Source organism: Oryzias latipes, chromosome 10, assembly GCF_053564925.1.
Source record: "Oryzias latipes strain Hd-rR chromosome 10, Olatipes_Hd-rR_3.1".
NCBI classification, from domain to species: Eukaryota; Metazoa; Chordata; class Actinopteri; order Beloniformes; family Adrianichthyidae; genus Oryzias; species Oryzias latipes.
This window is the reverse complement of record NC_136246.1, coordinates 17089228-17107534: the sequence shown is the minus strand read 5'-3', so window position 1 is coordinate 17107534 and position 18307 is coordinate 17089228. Positions and strand designations below refer to the sequence as shown.

General features: G+C 38.2%; 3 protein-coding genes across 4 annotated transcripts in view; 2 read left to right on the top strand and 1 right to left on the bottom strand.

Moving 5' to 3' along the window:
• Positions 1-929: 929 nt before the first annotated feature.
• On the top strand, positions 930-6724 carry LOC101162690 (neuronal acetylcholine receptor subunit non-alpha-2). The gene is made up of 6 exons (XM_004073257.5): positions 930-1190; positions 1955-2106; positions 3994-4038; positions 4209-4318; positions 4799-5711; positions 5799-6724. Exons 1-6 carry the CDS (start codon positions 1124-1126, stop codon positions 5964-5966), a joined length of 1455 nt encoding a protein of 484 aa, XP_004073305.1. The 5' UTR covers positions 930-1123; the 3' UTR covers positions 5967-6724.
• Positions 6725-7165: 441 nt separating this feature from the next.
• LOC144994868 (uncharacterized protein C3orf85-like) lies at positions 7166-8543 on the bottom strand. The gene is made up of 4 exons (XM_078954102.1): positions 8348-8543; positions 7785-7909; positions 7602-7687; positions 7166-7390 (listed from the first exon to the last, which is right to left on the bottom strand). The coding sequence occupies exons 1-4, from the start codon at positions 8379-8381 to the stop codon at positions 7312-7314; spliced, it is 324 nt and encodes a 107-aa protein (XP_078810228.1). The 5' UTR covers positions 8382-8543; the 3' UTR covers positions 7166-7311.
• Positions 8544-16708: 8165 nt separating this feature from the next.
• The window catches only part of LOC101162456 (neuronal acetylcholine receptor subunit alpha-7), a 32983-nt gene continuing 31384 nt past the window's right edge, over positions 16709-18307 (top strand). Inside the window, exon 1 of one of the 2 annotated variants that reach the window (XM_011480074.4) lies at positions 16709-16994. In XM_011480074.4, the coding sequence (XP_011478376.1) occupies positions 16925-16994 (70 nt within the window). In that variant the 5' untranslated portion in view covers positions 16709-16924. The remainder of the gene's footprint in view (positions 16995-18307) is intronic. The other variant, XM_078954101.1, reaches the window with a different exon arrangement.

Sequence of the window (18307 nt, the reverse complement as noted above, 5' to 3'; positions counted from 1 at the left end):
TAATATTATTTGAGGTTTGATTTTGTCATCTCACATGAAATGCCACAAAGGTCAGTGGTTCCATGGTTGCCTTGTTATGATGTCATTAAAGTCAAACTCACTGAGTGTGAATCTATCAGAGATCATAGTTGAAATGGTTTGACACATTGCCTTCATTAAAAGCTATGGTATGTCTCAAAATACTAAAACTCTGGATAAATTGAAAAAAAAAACACACAACAACACTTAAAATCTATTTTCTATCCTGTATTTCAGCTAATATTGTGCAAAAGCTGAGCAAAAACCCTGGACAGGCTGCCATTATGTGAAAGGGCCATACAATCACACTCACACATTCACACCTAAGGACAATTTAGAGTCACCAATCAACCAATGACACATGCTTTTGGATCGTTGGAGGAAGCCGGAGGGCCTGGAGGATACCCTAAGGGATAACAACCAAACTCCATACAGAAAGGCCCCAGCTGGGATCTTCAGTGTTAATGTTACACTGTTGAGAAACCCCTGAGCATAAAATGTGTAAAAAACAAACAAACGGGTATCACAAGTTGCCAAAAACTTTGGTGTACAACAACCAAAATGTACCCACACTCAATGTAAAATGACATCTTGTGGTTAAGGTCATGCCGAATAAAACAAAGCACCAACAAAAATGCTGTTAGATAGGTGGGCACGTGAATAGCTTTTGTTTGCCTGTAAACCCAGAAAATGAATTTGTTTATCTTAAAAAAATGAATTAATAATGCGCAAACGATAACTCCTCTACACGGCCTAAATACACGAAACCGTAACTTCTAAGACTGTTAAAGGCTCCACATTTTCTTCGTTCCGGGGAGCTAAAATAGGACTCCGGGTCCCATTTCCCCTCCCCTCGTTCCTCCTTCTCCTCCCCCTGGAATCTCCTCCTGCGCTGCTTGACGCCCAGCGCTCGGGAATCACAACACGCGCGCGCCGCGCATATGCAGCCGCTTCTGCGTGCTGGAACCCGACAAGAGCGCGCATTCATCCGCTCATCACCCGACCACGGATGGGAGACTTGGCGTGTTTCATATCGGTGTGTGCGATCTTCCCCAGCAGAACAACCGACACGAACACGGCCGTGAAGTGGAACCACGACTGAAGGATGAAGTTGACGGTCTTCCTCCTCCTCCTCCTCTCTGCGTGTCCGCAGCTTTTCGCTGCCATCACAGGTGAGAATTCAAACCAAATTACATCACTGGTGTTTAGATTCTCACGTATTACTGTTGTAAATTGTTAATTCTGCTTTTGGAGAGGATTTCACACCTACAGAAGATTCGAAGAAACAAAGTGATAAAAACCTCCAAGACTTCATCTTATTTCTGCCATTAAAATAACTTAAAAGGATCCAACTTTTATTAACATTTTCCTCATTTAAAACAGTTCTGGTACTGCAACAAAGTTTCTTTTTTATTTATTTGTGTTATTTTCTCTCATAAGATTATGAGGAGGTGGGGTGCTGCAGAAGTTGATTGGTCATCAGACAGGAGTCAGATATCAGTGTTCAGCTCTGCATTCGACCTTGAAAGCACAATCAGAGCATACAGAATTAAAAGGCTAAGCAATGGGAAATTTTAGCTGGCGGATATGTTACATTTATTTACCCACAAGCATGATAATAACATTTGGAACTGTACTCCTCCTCTCCAACGCCACAGTGGTGTCAGCTTTGTGTGACTTCTTTGTGTTACAGTTTTCCAGTAAACTTTATAAAGCCCCAGCGGTTTCTCTAGATTCTGGACACATCCTTGGTCTGGCATAAAACCAAAATCTGACAAAATACAGACACATAATTCCAGCAACATATGAGGTAGTTTTTGAAAAATTGCAAGGACATTTACTTTCTCAAAAGTTTTTTATTTGTCCCTTTCTGATAAAAAGTTAAAGATATGTGTCAAACAGCTGATGTCTCACACATGTCCATTTCTCTCTGTAGCTCCTAAAAGGTTTGTGTCCTTGGCGGAAATGGAGGACGATCTGCTCAAGAACCTTTTCCAAGGATATCAGCGATGGGTGAGGCCCATTCAGCGTCCCAACGACACCGTCAGAGTTCGTTTTGGACTCAAGATCTCCCAGCTGGTTGATGTGGTAAGGCACTTGTCAATAAATATATAAATACCAAAATAAAAACAAACAATTCAAATGTTGTTTTAGTTTATTAAAAGTTGCTGTTTTGAGTTCCTACCAAAAATACAACAACAAAAAAAGGAAAATCTTTAATTTTAGGCTTAAATGTTGATTTCTATTTCTAGAGTACATTACTTAAAGCATGGGCTGCCATCTAGTGGCTAAAACGTTCAATTGCAGACAAATCAATGCTCATTTATTGAGTCCAACATTAAGAGTTGTTAAAGAACACACACTAGTGTTGAGTGTTAGAATTTTACAAATACATTTCCGCTTGTCCTCTCAAAGGTGCTGGAGCTATTTGGTTTCTACAAGACTGTGGCCCCTGACAGCTTTGAAAATTAATGATGTATAATAAGTGAAAATGTTTTAACAATACTTCTCATGACATAATAGACATGTGCTTTATGTTGAATTACATTTAAAAAAACATTAAAGGGTTGAAGCTTTGACAAAATAAGATGTAGGATCGACTAAATAAGACTCAGATTGATTGTAATGCAGCCTGTGACAGATAAAATGTGGTGTAACTACTATCTTTCTTCCCATGTTAATCATATTTTCCCTAAAAAAAAGCTTTGCTCAAACAGAAGAAAGAAAATAAATGCAGAGCAGCTTGAGCTTTGATGCAGACGCTGTCTGTGGTACTGAAGTAAAGTGACCACATTTTACAGAACAGCTGAGAGTCTTTGAGGGTCATAACATGTTTTGGGACACTCTACACGTTCAAATGCAGAGTAACTCTTCACAGTGCTCTCTTCATTTTTTAGTAGCTATCTTGGGCAAGCTGAGTGGTTTTGGTCTTCAGAGGGGAACATTGAGAATAATCTAGAAACCACTCCTCTTGGCGTGAAATATTCATCGTATCCAGTTAACATTAAAGTCCTCTTTCCTTTTCCCTCTCCTACAGATGATTTGTTCAGAATAAAGCATGTGCTCTCAGTGATCACAGCAAAATAAATATGTTAATCTTTTGGATTTTTGAGAAGAAAAACGACTAGAGAGCTTATAGTAAACACGACAGCTTATGCTGCCCCCCCCCCCCCCCCCCAAGTCTGTCTGGGCTGCTTCATGGCTGTGTATTAGATTATGGTACACCTCTGTTCTATGTGATCACCAAAGCATCCAACTCAGTCTGACAGCTGAGGCCTGGGCTGGGTACGTTGAGCTTCTCCAGCTTTGAATACAGCTCTCTTTCTGTCATCGCATTTATTTTGCAACAGTCTTTTCCCCTCAGTATTTTTTCTGCTTCTGAAACCCATTTTCAGTGATGTGGAAATAATCCTGAGTTTGTTTCTCTGTTCCTGTCTTCTTCTGTTTATCACCTGCTTAATATATTCCCCTATTCTGGTTCACTGCCAATAGTTTCAGTCTCTTTTGGATGGTTTAAAGGAGTGGTATAAGGAAGATTGAATTTTTGTTGTTTTGCAAAAGGAAAAACTTATAGTTATGCCCTTGACACCCATTGATGCAAATTTACATCAAACTACAGAAGGTCCAAAATTACCTTAATTTAGCACCTACACAAAAGCAAAAATATAAGTGATTTGTTTTCCTACATGAAAATAAATGTAGACATTAAGGGGTTAAAATGAGTTTTTTGATTCTATTAAATTCCTTTACATGAGCAACATTCATGCATAGAATCAAATTCTTTCTTTAGACAATCTATATACATCTGCAGATCTGCTTCATCCTGTTCTTACATCTTTATGTGACATAAAAACTACACATGCACTGTAGATCCTCCAAAGTCCATGCAATATTTCGTCTTGTTTTGATTTTAATGTCTTTGCATATTAATGTCACTGTCTGTTATCTCTTCTGTTATGTTGTCATTTCTATCAGGATGAGAAGAATCAGCTTATGACAACTAATGTTTGGCTGCGTCAGGTATGAGAAAAATAACTAAGTATGTGATGAAAAGTATTAATGTCAGCTTTGAGTTGTATGCTTTAGTGATTTAAGTTTAATATGTTTCCTACATTTTTTTTGCTCTTCAGTGGTAAAAATCTCATTTCTTTAATGTTTTTAATGTCTTGTTTCGCATGCATGTTGACCAGGAGTGGATTGATTACAAGCTGCGGTGGAATCCAGATAAATATGGTGGAATCACCTCCATCAGAGTTCCTTCAGAAAATATCTGGCTGCCAGACATAGTGTTGTATGAAAAGTAAGAGCACTGACCCTAAAATCCAACAAGCTTATAAAGTGCACTTGCAACAGTCATATATATTGCTATAAATACAGTGGCGGAGCAAAACATTTTATATGGGGGGCGGGAGGGTGCACACGACTTTGGTAGGGTGGCAAATAAGAAGAGCAGAATGGACGACCATTGCATCTGAAAGCTTTAAAAAAATTAATTTGAGATGCTAAAGATTTCCTTTTTAAATATTACTTTTATAAATAAAGGTTTTTTATTTAACATTTTCAGTAGAAATGACATAAAAGACATTAAACCGATAGTTACAGTACATAAAGTTGAACTCATACATAATTACAATTTGCGTGTTTTATTTCATGCTTGTTATTACACTGATAGAAGTTACCGTATAAAGCAAGAAAGAGGAATGTGGTTTGTGGAATGGTTGTTCTCAAAATATTAAAAAAAAGAAGTTTCTGCTCTTTTGCTGTCTTTGAATCTCCCCAGCGCTGATGGAAAGTTCGAGGGCTCCTTGATGACCAAAGCTATTGTGAAGTTTAACGGCGCCGTCACATGGATGCCACCTGCTAGTTACAAATCAGCTTGCACTATGGATGTCACCTTCTTCCCATTTGATCGGCAGAACTGCTCCATGAAATTTGGTTCCTGGACGTACGATGGAAATATGGTGGATCTGGTTCTAATGGATAGCCAGGTTGACCGAAAAGACTTCTTTGACAATGGAGAGTGGGAAATACTTAGTGCCACTGGTGCCAAAGGAAATAGGAAGGATGGCTTGTATTTCTACCCCTTCATCACCTGCTCCTTCATCCTGAAAAGGTTGCCATTGTTCTACACGCTCTTCCTCATCATCCCCTGTTTGGGTTTATCTTTTCTGACTGTGCTAGTATTTTACCTCCCCTCAGATGAAGGAGAGAAGCTGTCGCTCTCTACCTCTGTCCTTGTGTCTCTCACTGTGTTCCTCCTGGTCATTGAAGAAATAATACCCTCGTCCTCCAAAGTGATCCCGCTGATTGGGGAATACCTGCTCTTCATCATGATCTTTGTCACCCTTTCCATCATTGTCACTGTCTTTGTCATTAATGTGCACCACCGCTCCTCAGCCACATACCACCCCATGTCACCGTGGGTGCGCAGCCTCTTCCTTCAAAAACTGCCCAGATTGCTGTGCATGAGAGGACACGCCGACCGCTATCATTACCCAGAGCTGGCCCCTGAAAGCCCAGCGCTAAAGTCTCGCTCTGGGGGCCGGAGAGGAATCCAGCGGATGAGCAGCGGAGGCCAACAGTCAACGTATGATGGGAAAGAAGAAGAGGCCTATTCCACCATGTTGGAGAAGGCCATCTATTCAGTGCGCTACATCAGCAGACACATCCGGAAAGACCACTTTATTCGTGAGGTGTGTGTTGCATTAATCAAGAAATGAGTAACGATCATAGAAACTTCAGTTTACTGTTACTTCCTGTACGATTTGTGTGTTCCTCAGGTTGTACAGGACTGGAAGTTTGTGGCCCAGGTGTTGGACAGGATCTTCCTGTGGATTTTCCTGTCTGTCTCAGTTCTAGGCACCATCCTCATCTTCACTCCAGCTCTGCAGATGTTCATGAAGATCCCTCCTCCAGCTCCAAGTGAGGAGCCACCTATTAACCATTGACAGTAACAGCAATCCTTCAGGAATCCACAAAACACACTGGCACTGAGCAAGAACTGTGGATTTATTTAAGAGGCATTTTTTGACCTTCTCTTTTGATTCATTAAGTTCAGCGATGTTTGTTCTATGTCAGCAGTAAAATTGTTGAACACTAATGCTGAGCTCTCTCCATCATTAAAAGAACAGAAATTCTATTCTAGCCGTAAAGTAAGGAGCAAAAGCGCCCTCAACTTTAGCTTTTTTCATTGTGTCTAATTAAAAGCATCTGGGATTTATTGTCAGTGAAGGTTTAACCTAATTATTGATCATTTTCTTTACTCTTTTATTTTTTTCTAAAGCAATGGCTGGAAAACACTATTTCAATTGTTATGGATTTACATTTCACTGACGTAAAGGTTTTTTTGTTTGACTTTTACTGTAAAATACACAAATGACAAAAATATATCTTCATTTTACCTTCAGTCATCATGGCACCATCATTGAGCAGCAACATTGCTGAAAGAACCCTGAGGTTCTTTTTACACGTTTAGAAACATTTCTTGATAATAACTGCATGTGAACCATGAGGCACTGCAGCAGCTCATATTTCTGCTACTGCAGTTGACAAGACGATCATGCTTTTTTTTTCCACATGGTTTAGTTAACTTCCATAACCATAAACATGTACTTTTATGTGTCCTGTCAGATGTAAAACTTTAGTAAAATTATAATGTTTTAACATTTTACTAAACCAATAAAGCTGTAAATAAATACATCAGGGAATACGACTTGGATTTAATGAGCTGCTCTTCTAATTTTAGCAAAAACATGCCACCAAAAACAGCAAAAGCAAGGTTTTTTTTAGAGGGATTTTTATTTAGAGGTGCTGTTAAAGTCTGCAGTGTCATCTAGTGGACAGATGGGAGATTCCGCTAAACAACACAGATGAAACATCCTTTTTTTTAAATTCATTTGACACAAAAATATTTACATTTTTAGTAAAAAAAAACAAAACAAAGCAAACTGGTACCAAGGGCTAAAAAGCAGAGAAAAATCTCTGTGTATATAGATTAACTTTATTATTTTTAATTTTCATAAGAATACTAAACTTTTTTTTAAATCAAATACATATAATGAATTTACTACAAGACATCATTGCAAAAGGGAAAAACTACCTGAAATTCTCATTGAATCATTTTTTACTAAAACTTTTAATGGAAAACACAAAATATGAGTGAAAGCTTCATGACAAGCAGAAATGTGGGCGTTATTTTTTTAAAACCACACCGGATAAAAGTGTTGCTTTACTCAGGAAACAGATAATGTCCACAGTGTGAAGTGGAATCTGCTGAGTCCTCATGTTGATCTTCTAACTCTGTCGACGGGTCTGCATGTCCAGGTGAGCTTGTGCATTGCGTAACATCTCCATGTATTGTCTTCTGTTTTCACTGCAACAAAACCAAAAGAATATCAGTCCAATTTGTGAATTCTATAACTTAATATATTCTTTAAAAAGTAATTCAAGAGCAATTGAAGTAAGTTTCAGCCAGAAAGAAGAGAACCAGATGGGGTTGACTTTAGGCAAGTCCTCCTGTGTAACATTTAGTGATTAGAGGTCATACTTTTCAAAGCACAGTGGACAAAACGGAATTTACTCACTCAGCCACAGAGGGATCAAACATCATGTTAGCCATGTCCATGTAGTACTGAGCCCCCGTCCTAAGGGCGGTCCAGTACTCATTTGCCTGAAACAACAGACATCATTTTTTATAGCACGCCCCTGTCTGGCAGGCAAAAGAATAAAATGATGCTGATGTTCATGCAGCGATAGTGCAAGGCGACCTGCTCCTGAATGGTGAAACCCCACTGGTTCTGAGAGTGATATGGATCCCAGTATCCCGCTTGTCTCTTCAGCCTGATGAACTGCTTTGCCTCTTGTTCCTTCATAACTGGGGCAGCAAAAACGCCTAAAAACACAAGAATTCTGCATTTAAAAACTTAAAAGCTGCTGGATTGAAAAAACAAACGGGAACCTTTAAACATTCAATACACATGAGAAACAAACAATATAACATAGAACCAAAATGCAGGGTCTCAGTTAACCCTTGTGCTATCTTAGGCACTTTGACATTGGGAGTTGGGTCATCTAGACCCACAAGACAATGTCTGCAATGATTTGTGATCTTCACTGGTGTCCATGGATTACATGAAATCTTTTCACCTTTATCCACCTATTTCATGGTAGGAATAACCGTCAATGGTCATCTTGACCCCATAGGATAGCACAAGGGTTAAACATTGAAAGCGGAGGAAAAGTGAATCTGAATATTTAAAATAAACTTTTTTTTTAGATCCAGGTGCATGTTTTTTATAAAATCCATGTAAAAAATTAAAACACGACTTACCACTCAAAACAGCCATCAGGATGACAGATCTCATGTTTTTAAAATGTTAATTAAGCCAAAGAATATCAAGAGGACGTAAAATTCGATTTTTTTTCTCTCTCTTTAAAATAAAGAAAGAAATACTGAAAGTTATGCAGAGCAATTTTTACCTGCAGTGTGAGCACTGAACTATGTGTAAGTCAAATCCCTTTCACAGTTTGGAATCTCTTGGCTGAATGTGAAAGTGAACAAGACTTCCTTTCATCAGATTATGTGGAAGCAAAGACGAATGAATGGAGTCAAGCATTACGGCAGCTGGTCTCTCAAAGTATCTGCTGCCAGGTCTCCAACAGGCCATGCAGTTAACAAGGAAAACACCAGCACACTGACACACAGACACTGGCTCAAATCAGAAGAAAAAAAACAAACTAATGAATCCAGAAAAGTTCCTCAGTCTCAAGAAAAGCAGACACCTAAAAATTCTCCTACAAGCTTTAAATTTGAAGTCATTTATGCAAAAACAATAAACTGAAAAATGTATTTGGTTTTAATTATTACAGACGAAAGATTTAAAGGAATCTGCACAATTTTCTTCAAATACTCTAAGCTTTGTTGGCCATGCAAACTAAATGAATGTTCATTTAAAAACATAAAGTTTTTCATGTATTGCTTTACTATCTGTTCTTATCCTTCAATTTGCTCAAACCCACTTAAAACATTTAACCCTCCTTCTCCAGTCTGTCTTTTAAAACATAGAAGACTTGGAAATTGTAAACTCTTACCACAGATGCAAACTGGTCAGTGTATATTAACATTATTTCCACCAGGTGGAGTCCTAGACAAAGCAGAAGGATGGACTGACCGTTGACAGTGCAGTTCATCAAGGTCATACGATGAATGGATTGATTGATAGACAGATAATACCATCACTGACCACACATATTCATTCACCACATACTTTGTTATTCATTGCAATTATTTGTTAACGAAAAGTTATGTAACAGGATGCACACTTTCAGACAATGTAATATTTGGTCAGTCCAACTTATAGACAACAACCTAGAGGTTTTTTTTTAAATCAAACGTCAGCTGAGCCTTTGTGTTCTTCTTGGTCAACAGTGTGTTTGTCAGTGGAACTCTTTCATAATGGATTTTTGTACAGTCTCTTTTTCACAAAAGAATTGTGGCCTCTGGCTTTTGTAAAGGGTTTCAGTTCTTCACATGCAATGCTAGTTTGCTCTCTTTTTTTAATTTTACCTTTACTTCCAGGAAGGTTTAGTCACAGGTATAACATATTCTCCATTTGCAAACAATGGCTGTCACCAGGGCTCTTTTGAAGTTGTAATGCCTTAAAAATTGTTCTAGGGTAATTTTCAGATTTTTTTGGTAACAAGTTATTCTTGATTTGAAGTATCAGTTTTGCTTTCAGAGATCCGTTATTACACATTTAATTTAAAAAACATCTGTCTGGCAGCATGCCTTGCCACACCCACAAAAAAATGGCAGTAACCCCCCCGAAACTGGGAGTTTGTCATTTCAAATCTATGGTTGGGTCCAAAGAGTCAAACCCATATTGACTCTTGACACTTTGAGTCAAACCCAAAATCAAAATTTTACTCTTACTGTCAAATGATCTTGCGTAACATTAAACAGCCCTTGCCTTGCCCCAACTGACCTGAAAAATATAATTTTTAAAAGTCAACTGTGTTTGCATTGGAAGCTTTTTTTTAGGTGATTTTCAGCTGAAAGGCTCATTGGGCCACATAAGTCTGAAAACATTTTCACAAACCTGAGGTGTGTCTTTTTCCGAGTACATCACAGAAATACTTTAATCTGAAAATCAGAGCAATGTTCTTTTAGTATTTTAATCAAAAATTTGAGTATAAATCCCAAGAATGTGTATTTTTTAGTTATTATTAAGTCTTTTAAACAAGTAGTACTCCCTTTATGATATTATCTCTATAATGTAATGAAAGTGAACCTGCGTAAGTTAACCTTAGGGTAAATGGAAATTCACAGACAACAACCAAAACAAAGGGGAAAAATACATCAATATTTAAGATCATCTATGACTGCAAGCATTTTTAGTACATGTTTGTGCAGAAATCAATATAAGCTCGTTTAACTTATTAAAATTACTATCTTTCCCCTAACTTTCCCCTCTCTTAGGTCTTTATATTTTCTGTATTTAAGACCGTTTGACTTTGTGACTCCTTCAGCAATAACTGCACTCATGACCCTTTTCACTGTAAACAGACAAGCGTGTGACGGGTTTGACCTTCCACTGACTCTCCATAACTAACCGAGTCACCACTTGTACAGTCAAGACAGGGCTGGAGCCTTATTTTAAAGCCCACAGTGCAGCTCATCATTTGGACGGCCTGCATCCAATCAAAATGCAGGGTCTTTATTTTTTAAAAATTTAATAATTATTTTTTGCAACTTGTGCAATGTGTCATGAACTACACTGTTTATCTAAATAAATGTGAATTTACAAAAGGTTTGATACGTAAACACAGAAAAATACACACACACACATGCACACCTTGGCATGTAGACATCAAAGGTGGAGGTTTGAATCAAACTAAAACTGATGTGACCCCATTCTATCAAACACTTGAACATATGGTTACCCTGCAGGCAAATATTTTGTATTAAAAAGCAGGATTATGCAGATTAGACTTTTAATAATGGATGATACAAAGATAACAATTTATTGTTTCTTTTTGTACTACTAACATGAGTCTGAGTGGCTTGTGTACACTCTCAGACGCTCACATGCTCCAGCTCTGTGTTGCTATGTATGCTATATTTGCTTTTACACTGTGGAAAAATGCCACAAGGGTTTGGAGGGGAATAAAAAACAAACTAAAAATAGATATAAGGCAATGGAGCGATGCTAAATCTGCAACATTAAATGCATTAACAGAACACTCATTTATAAAATATAGAGAATCAACAGCTGGCCTCGGTATTCACACTTATTCCTGTGCTTCTCCTTTAGTTGCATAAACCGCATCCTTTCTGCCCTAATTCAGAAAGTGAGGGAAGATTCTCAACTACAGTGAGGTCATGATGAACTCAAAATCCACACTGTGCTTTCTATTTGTTAAACATTTGAATACATTATTAGCCTACTTTAATAAACATGAGAAGCGGGCTGTAATCATGTGAAAATGGCTTCAGGGAAGCAGACTACTTTGATAATTCTTCTAGGAAAAATGAAAAACGAATGTACAAAACCATGAATATGCCAAGATTAAAAACTGCAATGGAAAATCTGAAAAGAAGCACATAAAACAGGAGCTTAGAAAAATATTGAGGCAAATCAACAAAACAAAAACAGTTGCTGTGAGTGAAAACTCCAACTTTGGCTAATAAATATTAATAATAAGATAACTCATTTATTAAAGGTTAATTCAAACACTTATTAAGAGTGCTCTAGCATATTTTACATGTCTTCTTTATTTTATTACACCTTTCCACCCCAAAATTATATTTGATGTGGTTCAAGAGGTCGAGATTTAATATGTTCATCTTTCTGGGCTGCATGGTGGCTTAAGGGTTAGCACTGTCCCCTCATGTCTGAATGTCTGCTGGGTTCTTTCTATGTGGAGTTTGCATGTTGTCCCTTTGCATGGATGAGTTTTTTCAGGTGCTGCAGCTTTCTCCTACAGTCCAAAAATGTGTTTCATGGAATGTTCAGTTCATTTACCTAAAAAACATTAGTTAACTGCTAACTAACACATAATACACTTAGTGCATAAAAGGAGTTGTTAACACCATATTCAATAATTAACTAATGCTTCATTTTGCATTGGCTAACGTTAATAAAAGGACTCTTATTATGAAGTGTTACCAAACTGCCCCTTGAGGGTGAGTGAGTGTGGTGTAGTGGTTAGCACCCTTGCCTCTAAGAAAAAGGGGACCGTTGTTCAAAACCTGGCTGGGCTTTGTTCATCTTTTGGCATATTCTTTCTAGGGTTGTCACAGCAAATCAGCTTTCACTGATTTGACAGAGATTTTTTTTGCCGGATGCCCATCCTGACACAACATTGTATTTTATCAGCTGGAGGATCCAGACTTGGGCCCCCTTGTGGCTGGTCAGGCAGTACCACAAAGGACCTTGACCAAGGACCCACACTGGATGAAGCTCATTGCGTATCCTGGTTATCGAACCCTGATATCCCAACTGAGCCATCCAGTTGCTGGGATTTGAACAAATAATAGGAATAATGGGAAAAATTGAAAATTGATGGATGTTCATCTTTCTCTTGCTCCTCCCTTAAGGTTCGCATTGGTATGAAAAAATTGTAAAGTTGTCATCTGTCTTTTGATTTCCTTCACTAATAAGCAGCAAGCATTTTTTTCCCTAATTGGTTATCAAACTGAAAGTTTTAAATGTTGCATTAGTTTCCTAAATAACCCCTGCAGGCTGAGAGCAAATAAAGTGGTCACCCCCCTTTCCCCCAGGCTTCATTTTGACTTTTTTAGAATCTTATGGGGACATTGAAGATTGGTGGTCCAATGTGTCTATGCTAAGAACATAAGGATGCAGTAGACAGAGACAAAATAAAACAAGAGTTTTAGTGGAAGTTAGGAAGGGCAATCTGCACTATACGGAATCAAAGAAGCACTTGAAATTTTTCTTTTTTTTACTTTTAAAGAGAGTTATATTCTGCTTTTGCAACAGACCAGCTTATATAGATAGGAAAGCATCATATCCACTGAAACGCCTGCTAAAATCAGCTCAGGTTTTCAAGGCCACACATTGATAGCAAACTGAAGAATCAGTTCATCCTTCTGGGGAAAACCAAATCGAGTCCCTTAGATTCCCTCAACTCTAAGGAATTTTTTTTCAGTGATTTTTTTTTCCCTTTCTGCCTTTAAGGTGGACAAGTGGAAGCTTTAGCAGTCACGAATCAATTCTCTCTGACTGGATCGAGCAGAATCCCGGTGGGACGTTTTATCTTAGACTTTTATTGTAGAAGAATTAAGATCCCAGCTGAACATGGTGATTATGGTAGTGAACCAGCTGTTATTGACAAGGACGCACAACCCCCCCACCTTCATCCTCCTGTAAATGTCCTGCCTATTGTGAGCAGAGCAGTTCACCTCACATTTGTTTTTTAACCAGCTGTACTTACTTAATGGCATTGTTCTTCAATATCTTCTTTAAGGACTGAAACTCTTTCCAACTCACGACCACATTTATCCATTCACACACATGTTCATGTACTGATAGAGGCAGTGGTGGGTTCAGTGTCTTACCCATGGACACCTCGACACAATCGGAGGCTTTGTGGGAACTGTGATGAGAAGTACACCCCTCTACATCTGTGCCATGCCTGCATCTTCATATTCACGCAGCAATGTGTTGTGCAAAGAGGAAGTACAGTTCTTGTATTTGACGTTTGTCCAATATAAGCTAAATTGGAAGGAATCAGATACGACTTCAAGTCAATCTACAGAAAAACAAGATATGAAAATCTGCAGCCTTTAAACTCTTATCTAATCTTACATGTGTACATCTCAAAGATGTATTTCTCTGGGGCAAATTAGAAACAGCTGATTACTATTTATCCATTTAGAAAACTGAAGCCAGGCGGAATGAACATTTGGATACCCATGCGCCCCCCCCCCCCCCCCCCCTTCTCCTTTGCCTGTTTGTGACTACAATTATTTATGGACTGGAAAAAATGGGTCACTTGATTATGAGCCAGCTTGGCACAAAAAGGATACAAATATGATGTAAACGTACTTGATGAGCCTTTTTGTTTATGAGGAAGCAAGAAATCAGAATGTAGCACATGGCTCACTGATAGAATATATCCAGCAGCTGCAAGAGGCGGAGGGTTGACTGGTTATCTGTGCTTATTTCAGAGGCCAGGAAAAAATGAGCACAGCGGATAACTGTGGGATGTGTGCAGAACATCTTTCTGCAACAGCTTTTGTTATTACCAATAGTCATTTTAAAAATTATTATTCTAGAAATAATGTTCCCTGAAACACAGGAAATTAATTGTGTGGCATTTATTTCTGTTGGAAATTCTTTTATAGTGAAAAAAAAGTTTAAATTGAAGTTGTAAAAAATCCCTTTTACTTTTTAAAATGACAAATATTGATGACATTTCTAGAGGTTACAAAGTATATACTAGAATCTGTATGAGTACACACACAGGTACCTCAAACATTTTTTTTATCTTTTCCAATCAAACAAAAAAGACAATAAAGAAGAAAAAAGTTACCCTTCTGCCTCTGGAATATCTGACTCCTTCTTTTTCCACGTCTCAATAGTTTTTTGATTATGTAAAATATTTTTTATGAGAAATTACAAAAAAAACACAAAAAAAGGAAACAGAGCCACAAGCTGTTCCTCTCTGCTTCTAGACTCATAATCATCTAATAAACCTCCCAACCATTTCACAAAACTGTGTGAAAACTTTGGGAAACATTAAAATTACTTTTTTCTTTTTCTTGTTATTACACTTCAGGGTGACACTGCAGATAAACAGAAACTGTGACGTGTGACATAAATATTTAAGATATTTTAAAGAGAAGGTTACACTGCAGTTCCAGTTAAATCTCTGCAAAAGCGCTCATTTATTAAAGATGGTTCAGCAGAAAAGGTTTTATAAAGGGTCATCTGGGCTTAGCAAAACCTATTAGCAAAAGATGGAGGCAAAACATCTTCAACTGAAAAGTCCATGGGAACCTTTTTAAAGCCTTTTTTTTTTGGTTTGCAATTTGGAGTCAAATTATTTTCCAGGCACGACCACTAATAAAAAGATTTTCCTGCCTGAATTTGGTAGAAACCCCTTTAATGCTAATGTATACATGTCCAAAGCCCGACCCGTGGGCCAAATGTCGCCCACAGGTTTCTGTCGTAAAATCAATAATCTGCAGACCCCCAGGCATTTTCTCAAAACTGTGTACAAGTTCTTGATTGTAATTGCTAAATTCTTTTATAAACCTTTGTAAATCTGTATCTACCCTGTTGTGGGAGCCTTACCTTTCTGTGACATTTGTTATGATTTTCATTACTTTTATTTGACAAAAAGTGAGGAGAGGGGGTATGGGGTCCAAGGTTGGGCCAAAGGAATGAAATCAATAGAACAAAACACAGCCTACTAAAACAAAACAAAACAAAAAAAAAGACAGTAAGATAAAAGACTCACTGGCCTTCTTTACAAAATGGGGTCCAAAACATACAATCAGCGGCACCAAAAAAGTATGCATACCTAAGATAAACTACATGAGGTGCACAGGATACCCCATCGTACCTGTCCACAGACTTCCCACACACAGGACCGAGCTGCACATAAGAATAGACAAGAAGCATTGGGCAGCAAGAGGTAGCCTCTTTCTCAGAGATCCTTGTGAGCTTCTAGATGGCAGGCACTGGGGCCTGGTTGGACAGCTCGCTAGGCCTCCACCACCTGGTTGGACAGCTCGCTAGGCCTCCACCACCTGGTTGGACAGCTCGCTAGGCCTCCACCAGGTGTCTTCACTTAGCTCAAGGACAAAAGGAAATTCAATTCAATTCAATTTTATTTGTATGGCCCAAGTCCACAACAACAGTCCTCTCGATGGGCTTTGTTTCGGTAATTGAAAAAGTTAAACGTAAAATCAAAAGGATCATGAATGAATAGAATTCAATAGGAAAATACAAAATTGAACTAACAAACTGACTAAACTAAACTGGACATCCCTGCCCTTAGACCCCCCCAGTGAAACATCTCTGCATGTAACAACTGTAAATTAAAAAAGAAAAGTTAACAGTGAGGGCCACCGCTTCCAGCACAAGTGGAAATTGCCATACGTTTTCAGTGAAATATGGAACAAATGTTTGTGCCTGATACCAAGAGACTGGCTGTTTTTGAAGAGGTCAATATCAAGAGGAACTACCAGACAAGACATGCAAACTGCAACAAGCCCACTGCATGAATGGTGCAAAACACTGAGCACAATTTTGGTCAAACATTTTAAAATTATTTGCTCTTTATGTGAATAAACACAAAAAAAGGTTCATTAAATTGTTCATTTGCATTTGTTATTTAAATAGTTCAAAGAATGTCAGGCAGAATCAAACTTTTCACCTCACCAAAACTGGCCCTTTTTGAAAAACGATTGGACACCCCTGCAATGATAAACACTTTAAAAACATTTTGAAGAGGATGATTTCAAATTTGTTTGCATAAGAAATCAATCAACCACTCATTGCACCTTTTGATTGTAAATAGTTTTTAGGTTTCTTGGACGCAATTTCGACATAAAACGCTGTTAAGACATAGAAACTAATTTCAATGTAGTTTAGTTTGTCTCAAGTTGAATGCACCCACAGCTGTTAAAGGTTGAGAGTCGGGGACGCGCACCTGTAGGGGCGCGCCTGAAGGACACCTGACGCTGGCGAGAACGCGCCAATCTGAAATCACTGCTGTCAATCCTCTCATTCTCTCTCTCATACACAGACACAGACGCACGCGCCGCCCCCTTCTCCCTGTCCTCGTGCTCATTCCACCCCGGAGCTGCAGCGGAATCCACGCGCAGAGCACACGCACCCGCGAGCCCTGCTGGAGTTCAGAGCGAAGTGCCAACATGCGGAGCCGCAAGTTTTGGGTTCCGTGTTCGGTGGGACTTTATATCTGGGCGGCTTTTCTTTTTAAAGGTAGGTGTGAGAGGAGATACCCGAATGTGTTCCAGAGGGTTGATCAAGATTTGCTGATACCAAAACATGTCTCCGTATTTAACATTTTATCAATATTATGATTTCATTTTCAAATCCAAGAGACTTGAACTTGTAGTGATTTAGACAATTTTCCATGTTCAAAAAAAGTTCAAACCAGTTTTTAACAGTATTTTATCTACATGTTTATAAATTGCAAGTGGATCATTAAATAATAACATGTTTCATTTAAAAAAATAAAGATTAGTGCATGTTTTGTTAAACAGGATTTTCTGCACCCCTGTTTGCATTGGAGAACGAAATCCAGACTGATATGCTTATAGCATGTATGCCATCAATTGTCTAATTACCTCCTAACAGATCAGATCTGCATGGGTGACATTTTACTTGTCCCTATATTCTGTGTCATCATCACCTGTTGGGTTTTGGAGGTTTAGCTGCAGCTGTATTTTCCATCCTCCTGGACTGAGACCTGTCACCTTGCTTCTCCCTGAGCTCACTTTGTCAAAAAACTCAGGCTAGAAAAGGGGGCCTCGTAAATTTAACGGACACTGATTGATAAACCAAAGGTTTTAGCTATTCTCACATCATCTCCTCTATCTGTTTCCAGTCTTTGTTCAGAAACACCGTTATGGACGTAAAAAGCTACAGAATGCCTTTTTTGTCTCCTTGCTTTTTCTTAAATCTTAAAAAAAGACTAACTAGGTGAGCTCAGCAGCTTTTTATTGATAAACTCTTACGACACAAGCAGAATTCACATTCACTGTAGCACACATAAGCAGCTTTAGTCTGTCTAGGGAAACAGAAAATAATAAGCAAAAAGGGAGATAAGGGATCTGCCAGCATTTGCTATTAGTTTTTGCCTTACTTTCCAACACACATTGTGTTAAAATGCCACAGGGATGTTCATTTTTAAACTCTCTAACACGTACTGCTGTTCTGTTTTGACTGAGCGATTCACTTTTTTAACCAATGGATTATATTTCAGTGATGAAGTGTGTTGTGCTCTTCCTTAAGTTGCTATGACATATAGTATACTCAAAAAATTCTTAAAAGTGCAAAACGATAATTTTCGGAAACTTGTCGGTTTACTTTTTTTGGTGATTAATGTTTTGTGAATTGTTAGTACTGAAACCATGAAATGAAATATTTAATGTTTTCATAGTGTGTATTGTACTTTGCTCATTAAATGGATGCAGAAAACATTAATTTAAGGAGTTTACACATCCAAAATATAAGCAGTGCGCTAACATGAACTGTTTTGTTTAGGTCCTGCAGTTCTGCTTTAGTCTCAG

Excerpts from the sequence above, each read along its gene's own strand:
- LOC101162690 (XM_004073257.5), top strand. The coding sequence starts at position 1,124 with ATGAAGTTGACGGTCTTCCTCCTCCTCCTCCTCTCTGCGTGTCCGCAG. Across the intron at positions 1,191-1,954 it reads GCTTTTCGCTGCCATCACAG|CTCCTAAAAGGTTTGTGTCC; the intron begins GTGAGAATTCAA and ends TTCTCTCTGTAG. Across the intron at positions 4,039-4,208 it reads CTAATGTTTGGCTGCGTCAG|GAGTGGATTGATTACAAGCT; the intron begins GTATGAGAAAAA and ends CATGTTGACCAG.
- LOC144994868 (XM_078954102.1), bottom strand. The coding sequence starts at position 8,381 with ATGAGATCTGTCATCCTGATGGCTGTTTTGAGTG. Across the intron at positions 7,688-7,784 it reads GTTTCACCATTCAGGAGCAG|GCAAATGAGTACTGGACCGC; the intron begins GTCGCCTTGCAC and ends CTGTTGTTTCAG. Across the intron at positions 7,391-7,601 it reads TTTGATCCCTCTGTGGCTGA|TGAAAACAGAAGACAATACA; the intron begins GTGAGTAAATTC and ends GTTTTGTTGCAG.